This window comes from Oratosquilla oratoria, chromosome 2 (assembly GCF_046742065.1).
Source record: "Oratosquilla oratoria isolate Oo_2021 chromosome 2, ASM4674206v1, whole genome shotgun sequence".
Taxonomy (NCBI): Eukaryota; Metazoa; Arthropoda; class Malacostraca; order Stomatopoda; family Squillidae; genus Oratosquilla; species Oratosquilla oratoria.
Genome location: NC_134778.1, coordinates 35,994,583 through 36,008,171, shown reverse-complemented (window position 1 = coordinate 36,008,171; position 13,589 = coordinate 35,994,583). Strand labels below are relative to the sequence as shown.

General features: G+C 41.4%; 1 protein-coding gene across 14 annotated transcripts in view; it reads right to left on the bottom strand.

The window, feature by feature from the left end:
* The window catches only part of LOC143038238 (uncharacterized), a 204,317-nt gene that overhangs the window by 130,505 nt on the left and 60,223 nt on the right, over positions 1–13,589 (bottom strand). For 11 of the 14 annotated variants that reach the window (XM_076207280.1, XM_076207295.1, XM_076207283.1 and 8 more), the window contains exon 2: positions 9,560–9,734. In XM_076207280.1, coding sequence (XP_076063395.1) covers positions 9,560–9,734 — 175 coding nt within the window. Of the gene's footprint in view, positions 1–9,559; positions 9,735–9,895; positions 10,051–13,589 lie in introns of all 14 variants that reach the window. The other 3 variants (XM_076207305.1, XM_076207311.1, XM_076207300.1) reach the window with 1 other exon arrangement.

Genomic DNA, 13,589 nt, shown 5'->3' with positions numbered 1-13,589 from the left:
AATAATACTCGCATCATAAAATATAGTCACCGGTTATATCGATCGTTCTCTCTTCACCCGTGAATTTTGATAACCATAGAAAATGCGATTACAAAAGAATTAGAAAGAATGTCATTATGGAGGGGCGACTACAATAAATATAATCAAGACGCCGATATGGCAGCCTCACGAATACACTCGCTCCCCATGACGCCTACGTGTGCGGCCCCGTATGGAAGGGGTTAACATTGAATATAAACAGATCAAATTTGTGGCACATCTTCCCTGTCTAAATCTGAACCGTCTCAGATTTAGTATATTGTTCTCCAGATGGATGATTCTTATGAAAATCTACAAAGGAGTGGATAAATGTCCCAAAGCAAAAACAGTAAAAGGTGTATATTACATTTACTTGTAAGGAAGACCGGTCTATAGATTGTTGGGTCTTCCTTGATTCCCCTTTGGTATATTGGCATTTTTCCAATCTTTTGGGACCTTTCCTTCTTTGAGCAATCTATTATCTAATATATTTTGTCTATTAGTTCACCTATATATTCTTTTAGTATCCAGTTTGCAATTCCATCCAAGCCATGTGATCAAGGTTCATTATTTGGTCCCTTATTCCTTTCTGTGTCACAATTATTTCCCTCACTGGGAGGTATCTTTCTCCCCTTCCTTCGTCCCAATTGTGTATGTTTTTTTAGTGAACACAAATTTGAAATGTTTGTTCATAATTTCAGCCATTTCTAAATCCTCTGTGTATTCCATGTTCCCTTGACAATGTCTTACTATTTCCTGTTTATTTTTTAGTTTACTATTCACATATCAATAGAATAATTTAGGGTGATCTTTACATTTGTCTATTGTCCTTTACATTTGTCTATTGTCTTTTTCAGTTTGTTTTTTCTGTGTATTTTTACAAAATCATTTCTTAGTTTGATATATATTTGCCACTTTCAGTTTTTTCTTTTTTCCATCTTTTCCAAGCTTTGTCTCTTCTATCTTTTGCCTCACTACATTTTTTGTTATTCCAGCACTTGATGTACAGCTTTTTTTTTTTTTTTTTTTTTTTGTAGAGAGGTGCAGATGGAGAGATGATAATGGAAGAGAAGGCAGTAAGGGGAAGATGGGCAGAATATTTTAGGGAGTTGCTAAATGTGAAGGAGGATAGTGAGGGAAAGATAGCTGCAGTGGGAAATGCTAAGAAAATGAGAGTGATGAGTGAGGAAAATGGAGGAGAAATAAGGAAGGATGAAGTGAAGGCAGTTGTTAACCCCTTCCATACGGTGCCGCACACGTAGGCGTCATGGGGAGCGAGTGTATTCGCGAGGCTGCCATATCGGCGTCTTGATTATATTTATTGTAGTCGCCCCTCCATAATGACATTCTTTCTAATTCTTTTGTAATCGCATTTTCTATGGTTATCAAAATTCACGGGTGAAGAGAGAACGATCGATATAAGCGGTGACTATATTTTATGATGCGAGTATTATTACGACACGTCGTACGGCTGGCATTGGCTGCTGCCACCGAGATCTAAGTCCATGACGCCTACGTGTGCGGCACCGTATGGAAGGGGTTAAGATGATGAAAGCAGGTAAGGCACCTGGTCTGGATGGATGCCATGCAGAATGTCTAAAAAAAGGAGGTACAGTGATGGACTGGCTGGTGAGGTTATTTAATGTTTGCTGGAGAGAGGGTAGAGTGCCGGAGGACTGGAGGAGTGCCTGTATAGTTCCTCTTTACAAGGGAAAAGGGGACAAGTGTGAATGTAGTAGTTTCAGAGGGATTAGCTTGTTAAGTGTAGTTGGGAAGGCTTATGGGGGGATCTTGATTGAGAGGATTAGGAGAGGAACAGAGGGAGTAATTGGTGAGGAACAGTGTGGATTTAAAACAGGTAGAGGTTGTGTAGATCAGATCTTTGTGGTAAGACAGATATGTGAGAAAGCTATAGGAAAGGGGAAGGATGTTTTTTGGACTTTTATGGATCTGGAAAAGGCTTACGATAGGGTAGACAGAAAGGCACTGTGGGAGGTTATGCAGATATACGGGATAGGAGGAAAGCTTCTGGGAGCTGTCAAGAGTTTTTATGAGAGTATTAGAGCTTGTGTCAGAATTAGAAATGGAGAGTGGTTCGAGGTAAAGGTGGGACTTCGTCAAGGTTGCGTTATGTCGCCCTGGCTGTTCAACTTATACATGGATGGGGTAGTGCGAGAGGTAAATGCAAGGGTACTGGGTCAGGGATTGGAGATGATTAAAGAATATGGAGAAAAGTGGGAGATGAGCCAGCTGTTGTTTGCGGACGACACTGCGCTTGTGGCAGGATCGGAGGAGGGATTGAGGAAGTTGGTGACAGAGTTTGGGAGAGTATGTGATAGAAGAAAGCTGAAGATAAATGTGGGTAAAAGTAAGGTGATGAGATGTACAAGGGGTGAAAGTGGCAGTAGACTGGAAGTGAGCATTAAGGGAGAGCGACTGGAGGAAGTGGATAGTTTTAGATACTTAGGTGCAAATGTGGCAGGAAAAGGTGGAGTGAAGGTGGAGGTAGAATGTAGATTGAGAGAAGCGAGTAATTGCCTTGGTGGATTAACCACTTCAATACGGGACTTAAATCTCGCGGGCAGCAGCCAATGCCAGCCGTACGACGTAACGAAATAATATTCGCATCATAAAATATAGTCGCCGCTTATATCGATCGTTCTCTCTTTCACCCGCGAATTTTGAAAACCACAGAGAATGGGATTAAGGGCGCATTTGGGAGAATGTAAAAACACAGGGGCGACTACAATAAATATAATCAAGACGCCGATATGGCAGCGTCGCGAATCCACTTGCTCCTCATGACGCCTACGTGTGCGGCACCGTATGGAAGGGGTTAAAGAGTGTAATGAGGAATAGACATTTGGGACTGGATGCTAAAAGGAGACTGTATGAAGGAGTGATTCTGCCAACAGCACTGTATGGGGGCAGAAACCTGGAACATAGAAGAGGAAGAGAGAAGGAGTTTGAATGTGTTTGAGATAAGGTGTCTGAGAAGTATGATGGGGGTTACTAGGCTAGATAGAGTGAGAAATGAGGAGGTGAGGAGAACAGGGGTGGAAAGGGAGTTGGGAGATAGGGTTGATGAAAGAGTATTAGGATGGTTTAGACACATGGAAAGAATGAGTGAAGAAAGACTAGTAAAAGAGGTATGGAATATAGTTGGGAGATAGGGTTGATGAAAGAGTATTAGGATGGTTTGGACACATGGAAAGAATGAGTGAAGAAAAACTAGTAAAAGAGGTATGGAAGGCAGATGTGGAGAGAGTGAACATGAGGAGACGTCCTAGGATGAGGTGGATGGATGGGGTGAAGGGGGCTTTGGGGAAGAGGGGAATGTCTGTTGAGGAAGGACGGGAGAGGACAGAAGACAGGGGTGAATGGAGAATGGTTGTATATGGATGATGTTGTGATGCATGAGGTGTTATGGGTGGGGGAATGGGGGGGTGAGGTAGTATGTGTGAGCAAAATTTGATGCAGCCCGAAGGGATTTCTCCCTGTCTTCTCCTTTTATGCATAAGGGGACGGAGAGGGGGGTCGCCGATTTAATGAAGCGGCCTTGCTGTGGATGTGCTGTGTCTTGCGACACTGCTTCTGACCCAGGGCAGTGGACAAGGTGCAGGGATGACCCGTCATCCAGGAGGTGCAAAGAAAAGAGGGAGGGTGGAGGGATGTGGAGTGTATTCAGGGATGGAATGGGTGGGAGTGATTTTGTGCCTTTTCCTTTTTGGCTACCTCCCTTGTAAGGGGGAAAAAGCCTTGGTATATGTATGATGTATGTAATTTCTCTTCCACTATGTTTCTTCATTAATGATTTTTTCTAACTTGCTTTTTGAAAGAACCTTCTAAGTTTCCTAAAATCCATTTAGTTATACATCAGTCTTCCTTTTCTGTGTTTCTCATTTCTCCCCATATATATTTCCTCTTTTAGTTTGAGCTCAAGGAGTATGTGTGCACTCTTCCCAATTGGTGTCTTGTATTCAATTTTATCCACAATTTCAGGTTCTGATGTATATATAAAGCCTACACTTGACAGTTCTTTGTTACTTCTATAGCTGGTATTTTCTTTTACCCATTGAGTCATTGTGTATTCAATGGTCATGTCCAGTAGTATGTTTCCCCAAAGGTCCTCTCCACCCTTCACTGTCATCTCCTCCCAACATATTTCTTTAGAGTTAAAATCACCCATAATTACTAGATTTCCTCCTTTCAGCATTTCATTTAATGTATGCCTTGTGTCTTCCAACATTTTGGAATGATCACTTTTTCCAAGAACATGTTTTCAGGGGCACATAGATCACCACAAATTTTCTACTTTTCATGTCACTATTTTCAACTTTTATCATGATCAATTCCACATTATTTTCTCCTGTGATCTCTGTGATGGGCAGCAGAGAGAGGGGAGAGGGAGAGAGATAAATGGCAGGGGGAAGAGATAGAGGAAGAGAAAGAGATATGGCAGTGAGGACAAATAAGAGTGAGAGAAATGCTGGGAGGGCAAGTGAGAGGTGGGGGAGGGACTGAGAAAGAGAGAAATATGATGGAGGGAGGGAGAGAGGGAGAGAGGGAGAGAGGGAGGGAGGGAGAGAGAGAGGAGAGAGTGAGAAGAGAGTGAGGAGAGGGAGAGTAAGGAGAGGGAGAGTAAGGAGAGGGAGAGTAAGGAGAGGGAGAGGGAGGGAGGGAGAGGGAGGGAGGGAGAGGGAAGGAGGGAGGGAGAGGGAAGGAGGGAGGGAGAGGGAAGGAGGGAAGGAGGGAGGGAGGGAGGGAGAGGGAAGGAGGGAGGGAGGGAGGGAGAGGGAAGGAGGGAGGGAGGGAGGGAGAGGGAAGGAGGGAGGGAGGGAGGGAGAGGGAAGGAGAGAGGGAGGGAGGGAGAGGGAAGGAGGGAGGGAGGGAGGGAGGGAGGGAGGGAGAGGGAAGGAGGGAGGGAGGGAGAGAGAGAGGAGAGATAGAGAATATGGCAAAGGAGAATGAGAGATAGGGATCTATCCCTACCCCCCCACCATATCTCTTTCCTGACATATACATCTCTATTTATCCCTCTCCATGGCATATCTCTCTTTCTCTCTATCCTTCCCTCAGTTGTATTTCTCTCTCTTTCTCTATCCCCACCCTTTTTCTCTCCCTTCACCCCAACCATATTCCCCTCCACTGCCATACTCTCTTTCTCTATCCCTCCCCCTCTCAATCTTTTCCTCCCATCATATCTATCTTTTGCCCCTCCACCATATCTATCTTTTGCCCCCACCACCATATCTCTCTCTTCCTCTATCCCTCCCCACTCAATCTCTTTCTCTCCCATCCACCGCATCTCTCTTTCTCTGTCTACCTCCCTAGCCCCACCATACCTCTCTCCCTCTCCTTCTTTCTCTCTCCTTCCCTTATCTCCTACTTTTTCACTCATTAACCATGTGTGTGGACATCTAAAAGTATAATTTCAATGAGCACCTCATGAACTACTAAATGTTAAAATTAACTAATAATATTTCCTCTAGCATTATCTTCACTTGTGCTCACTGTAGAGCCCATTTATACCTGCTCCTGTAGACACTAGTTTGGCAAGGTTACTTTTCAGAAACAAGTATACAGATATATTAGTTATCTGTATCATCAATAACAATGTTAGTTCTGCTTATGTAGATGTTATACAATGTTTAGTTTTCAACTGATTTTTATGAGATAAAAATTTAAACCTTGCAAAGGCAATCTTTTTTATACTAAGAAGAAATTTTGCAGTATCATATTCTAAGATTTATATTTATTTCATCACTTTGTTCTTTATCTTGAACATGGTGAACAATTCAATTGGATGCATTTAATATATTATACAGTACATCTAACAATAGTTTAATTTCACAACATAGTTACAGCAGTGGTAATATCTAATGTGCATCTTCACACAATGAACAAGTTGGATTGAAATTCTGCATTACAAATATATAACCTAAATAGAGAGTCCAACCACTGCAGGTGTCCATTACCTCATTTAGTCCACTTTTCAAGGCAAAAAGGACATTACCTCTCCAAGTCCAGTCTGAGGTGATACAACCAGACCAGTTATAATTTCTGCCAATAGTATAACAGTTTTATTTTTGCATGTTTTAGGGTGTGCATGTGTGTGGATGTGTTGGCTGCAGATCTAATTCCTTGTGTACTGTTTAATGCATGTGAGATGGACCCAGGAGTTGCATGTACAGTTTGGACTGATGTATAAGTGTTATTTGTGGATTTTGTGCACTTTGGACATGTGTTCAGAACTCAAACTGTTTGAATGTCACCTACTAGGAGATGGTATGGGAGGGAAGGTGATAGAATATTGACCTTATGTGAACAGCAAAAAATTAAAGTGGTGTAGATATGCTGGATGTAAGTGCGAGACACTGGGTAAAAATGTTTGACAAAAGATTTCTCTCTCTCTCTCTTTTTTTCTTAAACAAAAATTTGCACTGATTCAAAATATGTACTTGTATAAAGAAGTGTACGAGGTATGGGAAAATACACTAACAATTGTCACTTACAATTACCCTATAAATATTGACATTCTTGACCATGGCTACAACAGGATGCAGGAATTCACCAGATTCATTCAGTTATCTGTGTGGTTTCTATGTTGGACCTGAACATGTATCACATAAAATTGTGAAAGGTGCAAAGTACTGGATTGCTTAGAGACTGTACTTTGGAATGAGTATTGGTGACCAAGAAAAACCATGGGCCACTCATGTGATATTTGGTAGTTGTCAATCAAATTAAGATGCATGGCTGACAGGTGCAAGAAAAGCAATGCCATTCGCTGTGCAGAGAGTTTGGTGAGAGCCAAAAAATCATCATGATGATTACTACTTTTGCATGATTGACATACCAATGTACATTAAAGCCACAGGAAGAAAATCCCTCCCATATCCCCAGCATTTTAGTCTCTACTGCACCTGTCTCACATGATGATACCTTACTGGTTCCATGGCCACCAGAAAATATAAGTAAATCTTACCAAATTGTGAACTCTATTTTTAACAGAATCAATATAAAATATCTAGCCATGTTTTTTATCAGGCAATTTCACATACAATTCATATTATGTCCCAGTTAATAAATGCATCATTTTTTTTTTTTTTTTTTTCAAGTTGAAGATATGATAGAGGTCTCATCAGGAGAGTGAGAAGGTTGTGACAATGAAGAAATGGATGAAAATTTTGAGCCAAGACTGAGTATCTGCCCACACTTTCCAAATCAACATGAATTTGAGCTCATCATGGACTTGGTCCATGACAAGCTTTTAGCATCCAGACTGGAGCTCATCATGGACTTGGTCCATGACGAGCTTTTAGCATCAAGATTGGGAGATGCTGTACTGGAGCTGGTAGACAACTTCAAATACTTGGGAGTGATGATAAACGAAAAATGCAGTATGGAATTTGAAATAAACAATCGAATAGCCAAGTTTTCACAAAATGTTGGGCTAATGTACCCTCTATTTAAAGAAAAACACATATCTACCAGAGTTAAAATACTTATATATAAGAGTATACTGAGACCACTACTAGTATATGGTTGTGAGTGCTGGGTGCTGACAAGAAAATTAAAAAGTAAAGTACAGGTGGCTGAGATGAGAGTACTAAGGCGATGGGGAGTGACACATAGAGATAGGCTAAGGAATGATGACATAAGGGAAGAGTTGGACGTGGAACCAATACTACATTTTATCGAAAGAGCTCAGTTAAGATGATATGGGCATGTCGTGCGAATGGAGGAAAATAGAGGACCGTTGAAATACAACAAATGGAATCCAGCTGGTAAAAGACCCGTCGGAAGGCCAAGGAAGCGATGGAAAGATGGGATACGTGAAGCAGTGGCTGCCCAAGGGGAGACACTAGACCACGTTGAGGAGACGGAGTTATTTGCAGACAGAGGAGAGTGGAGAGCATTCACGAGGCACCATGACTGACAGGGGAAACCCTACCTGGTGTATGGTGAGAAAGGTGAGAAACTGGAATCTGTTGGGGGAGGACTGTAGATTAACAGTATACAAAAAGCTCCATAAGGAATTCGAAGTATACTTTGATGTAAGTGAGATTCTCTGCTTCTGTGAAGATATTAATGGCTTATTTACAGCTATTGGAATTGATCACAACTCTGAACAATGGTGGCTGTTCATATAGTTCTACAAAAAGCCTCAAAGCAGTTTTATTACATAATGGGAATCAGTATCTATTCCTTCTTCTTCTGAAGTTAAATTATGATGAGTATGAATAGGATGTTTGTGATTTTAAAATGCTTGCCTTCTTACTTGGATTACAGGGTGGATACACTAAGTATTCATGTTTTCTTTGTCTATGGGACAGTTGTAATAATAATGAACACTACCAGAAAAAGGAGTGGCCCCCTCAAGATGACTTGCAGCCAGGAAAACTCAAGGTTATTAGACAGCCTCTTGTACAGCCTGCCAAAGTGTTGCTACCCCAACTTCATATAAAGCTTGGTTTGGTCAGTTTGTGAAAGCATCAGATTATGGTGGAAAAGTATTTCAAGACTCCTCTTCTCTTTCCACAGCTATTAGAGGCCAAAGTTAAGGGTGGTATATTTACTGTTCCGCAAATAAAGAAAATGTTGAAATCAGTGCAACTTGAGAATGCAAGTGATGTCGAAAGAGAGGCATGGTGTGCATTTTGAGATATAGTTAATGGATTCCCTGGTAATAACGATGAGCCAAACTACATGCAGCTCATAGCAAACCCTTTGGAAAGTTAAGAGAACTTAGGATGTAGAATGCCATTAAAGGTGCACTTTTTGCATTCGCATTTGGATTTTTTCATGAAAACTTAGGAGTGAGTGAGTAGCATGGTAAGAGGTTCCATCAGGATATTACTGCAATGGTGAAAAGATACCAAGGAAGATGGGACACTGCTATGATGTGAGACTATATATGTTCACTGCTGCGAAAAGATCAAGGAACTCACAGTAGGAAATCACAAATCAGTGCATTTCTAGTGAGCTCATGTAACAGTATCACACGCTTTTATTCCTATATTTTCTCATTAGTTTAAAAAGGGAATACAAAGGCAAAATACTAGCTACTATTTATAAACAATGTAAATATGCTAAATATTGTGTATCACAGTTATATATAGTTTGTTTTGTATATAGAACTCAAATTATCTTTTAAAATATCAATGCTGTGCAATTTTCAATTACATATTTAACATTAGGAAGGAAAACAACCTTAGACACACCAAAGACATTTAAAGAAACAAAACTAATGCTACTCAGTATAATGAACGAGTTTCTAGGCCCATTCCAGAGATCAGGTAGCTATCAGCACATCGGGGCTAGACCTCTAGATTGAGGTGGGGAAAGGGTATAAAATTTATGGGGAGTTCATCATATTATTCAGCTGCATTCAGGGTGTCAATGCTTTGCTGCAATGTTGCTGTATGTGTTCCTCTCCAATTTCAACTCTTGCAGGCTCCACACAACCCTACAGGTAGCTACCATACTAGTGGCAAACCAAACATCACACCCACAAGGTGCCTCTGTGACAACTTACCATGTTTTGGCTGTTTTGAGGATTCAGCTCGCTGTCTAGTTTGGCTTCTCTTCCTTTTTCCATGATTTCTAAGTACCATTGGGGTGGGTACAGGATCTAGATGCTTTAGGGTACTCCTCAGGACTGTCCGTGGAGTTGTCCCATCAAGCAGATTCATAAAAGAATCCATTTCGTTCTGGAAATGGAAACTGAATACAATCATCTTTTCTATATTCAGCTGAGATACAAGTCAGGTTGATATTTCTCTGAATTTGATAATTAAAAAATCTATATACCATGAGCTTTTTCCCTCTTATAAGAGAGGTAGCTAAGTCAGAGGCACATAACTATTCCTACCCATTACACTCCCTTCTCCACCCCTTCCATCTCAGCTCCTCATGGATGACAAGTCATCTCTGCATCAATCAATTGCCCTGGGTCAAATGTAATGCAGCAAGACAGTACATCTGCATGACCTCTTCACTAGATTGGAAACTCCCACTCTCCATCCCCTTTTGTTGAAAAAGAGAAGACAGGGAGAAATCCCTTTAGGCTGCATGAAAATATCATTCACACATAAGCACCCCCTACTCCCCCAATCACCCATCCCTCCTATCCTTGCATAACTATCATCAATACACAATCATTTTCCACTCATCCATATCTCCTGCCTTCTCCCTTCCTTGCTCAACAGACATTGGCTCTTGGCCAATGCCCACTTCACTGCATCTATCCATCTCATCCTTGGTCATCCCCTCGAGTTCACTCCCCCACCTCTGCCTTCCACATCTTTTTTACTAATGTTTCATCACTAATTCTTTCCATGTGTCCATACCATCCCAATACTCTTTCAATATCTCTATCTACCATCTCCTTTTCCACTCCCACTTTCATATTCATTTCATTTCTCACTCTATCCAGCCTAGTAACCCTTACCATATTTCTCATATTTCATCTCAAAACATATAAACTTTTCCTCTCTGCTTCTCTTAAATTCCAAATTTCTGCCTCATACAATGCTGTCAGCACAATCACCCCTTCATACAATCTCCTCTTTATATCCATTCCCGGTTGCCTATTTTTCATAACACTTTTTAATCCCCCAAGGCATTTACTTGCTTCTCTCAATCTACAATTTACCTCCATTTCCTTTCTTCCCTTTCCTGCCACATGCAATCCTAAATACCCAAAGCTATCTACTTCCTCCAGCCTCTCTCATCTTAGACTTCCTTCCAACGCACTGCCATCCTCTAACCTTATAAATCTCATTACCTTGCTTTTACCCACATTTAACTTCAACTTTCTCCTATCGCATACCTTTCCAAATTCCATCTCTAACTCCCTTACTAACTCCTCTGGCCCTGCCACAAGTGCAGTTGCATCAGCAAACAAATGGCTCACCTTCCACTTTCTCAATTTTTTTAACAATCTCTAGTCCCCTGCCCATTACCCTCACCAATATTCCAACACTATCCTGTCGATGTACACATTGAACAGCCATAGTGACATGACACAGCCCTGATGCAGTTCCACCTTTACCTCAAACCATTTGCTCTCTCCATTTTCCATTCTAACGCAGGTTCCACTACTCTTATAAAAACTCTCGACTGCTCTTAACAGCCTTCCCCAATCCAAAATATCTGAAAAACCTCCCATAGTGCATTCCTGCCTACCCTGTCATAAGCCTTTCCAAATCCATTAAGGCCCAATTAACATCCTTACATTTTCCCAAATCTTTCTCATATATCTACCATACTGCAAAAATTTGATCCACACAACCTCTACCTTTCCTAAACCCACACTGTTCCTCACCAATTACTCCCTCTGTTCTTCTCCTAATCTTTTCAATCAAAACCTTCCCATATGCCATTCCATCTACACTCAACAAATTGATCACTCTGAAACTACCACTCACATTTGACCCCTTTTCTCTTGTAAAGGAAAACTATACAGGCACTCTACCCTCCCTTACACAGACAACCTCACCAACCAGTCCACTATTATTGTACCTCCCTTCTTCAGACACTCCACATGACACCCATCTAATCCAGGAGCCTTACCTATTTTCATCATTATCAGAGCTATTTACATCTCATCCCTTCTTTCTCCTCCATTTTCCTCTCCTATTACTGTTATTTTCTTAGCACCTTCCACTCCCACCACCAATCCCTCCCTATCCTCCTCCATATTCAACAGCTCTCTGAAACACTCTGCCCATCTTCCCCTTACCACCTCCTTTTCCATCAAGATCTGTCTATCTGTGCCTTTTACTTTTTCTTCTCTACTTGTTTAACCTCCCCTTCCTCTCTTGATTTCTCCAAAACATATTTTTATCGCTTTCAAAATTTTCTGTCACACTCCTCCCAATTTCACATCTGCTCTCCTTTTTGCCTCCTTTATCTTTTGCTTTGCTTCTCTTTTTACTTTATATTTTCTCATATTTTTCTCTCATCTTTGTAAACAGTCCCTGAATACTTGCTGCTTCTCTTCTACTACCTTCTTCACTTCATCATCCCACCACTCACTGCCCTTCCTTCTATCCCCTCCCATCCTTCTTGTTCCACATACAATCTTTGCACACCTTGTCACTTCCTGAAACACCTCCATTCCTCTTCCACACCTACTTCCACTCTATCCTTCATGGTAATAATAATAACAATGATAAATAAATGAACAGATAAGTAATATAAAAAAAAAAATACAAGAGGATATAATCATAACACTAGTGTTTGTCAGCAAGGCTGTATACCAACAAATGATAACTCAATGGGTCCTCCATGATTACTTATATACAGTGGGCACAAAGGAAAAGTTAACATTAAGAATTTTTGGTTAAACACAAAAGTACATTTCAAGTTTGTTTTATTGGGTCTTCTTACTTACATTTCTTTACATTTAGTACTTTGTCATGTTCCCACGGGTCTTCAACACCTCCAAGATCCTCCTGGGCATGGGCGTTGTAAGATTCTCAGAGTAGGAGCTGTCCATTGACACTCACAGCTTAACAAGTGCCTCCGTCAGGGCAGGGATCGTGGTGGGCCGAAACTTAGCAACTTCATTTTTTATCTGGTTCCAGGCATTCTCTATGGATGAGTTGCCTGACCAGTCCAAAACTTCAATTTTCTACTCATTAAGGAAGTCTTTGACAGCTCGTGATTTGTGTGCAGGGGTGCCATCATGAATGAAAAAGTCACAGCCATGAATACTGTAAAAACTGAGCAGATGTTCCTTCAAAACTTCAGTGTAGTTCTTTCCCTTCATGGTGATGTTCTCAGGGAGGAATGGAGACCACCCCTGCCCTTCTACCCACTGAAACAACCCCAAACCACAATGCTATCAGGGTGCTTCACGGTCTTCACAACGTACCGATGGTCATGTCTGCTCACATCACTGGGCCGCCGGACCACTTTCAAGCCACCCCTGACGGGCCGAAAAGTGCTCTCGTCATTCCATGACTTTTTTTCCACTGTTCTGGTGCTCAATCTCGATATTTCTTCACAAAAGCTGACTTTTTTTTTCATATTTGTTATCAGCAGCAGTTTCTTGGCAGCATGGTGGCAGGGCAAACTCAGGTCTTTTTGTAGCCAGTGCTGAATTGTACGAATAGCTATGTTGTAGAGCAGGTCTGGATGTTTTTTCTTCAATTTGCCCACTGTTATTGGTCCTGCTTCACCTCACATACCAAAACCTTGTCAGTCAAAGCAGTTGTCTTCTTCTTGCCCCCCAGAGACGTGTTTATGAGGAGGTTCGGTGCCGGGAGAGTGTGTGGCGGCTGCCTTTTTGAGCTTGAAGAGCGACACATAACTCATATTCATATTGGCAGCTACACACTTTACTGGCACTCCCTGACGGGCCGAAAAGTGCTCTCGTCATTCCATATGACTTTTTTCCACTGTTCTGGTGCTCAATCTCGATATTTCTTCACAAAAGCTAACTTTTTTTTCATATTTGTTATCAGCAGCAGTTTCTTGGCAGCATGGTGGCAGGGCAAACTCAGGTCTTTTTGTAGCCAGTGCTGAATTGTATGAATAGCTGTTGTAGAGCAGGTCTG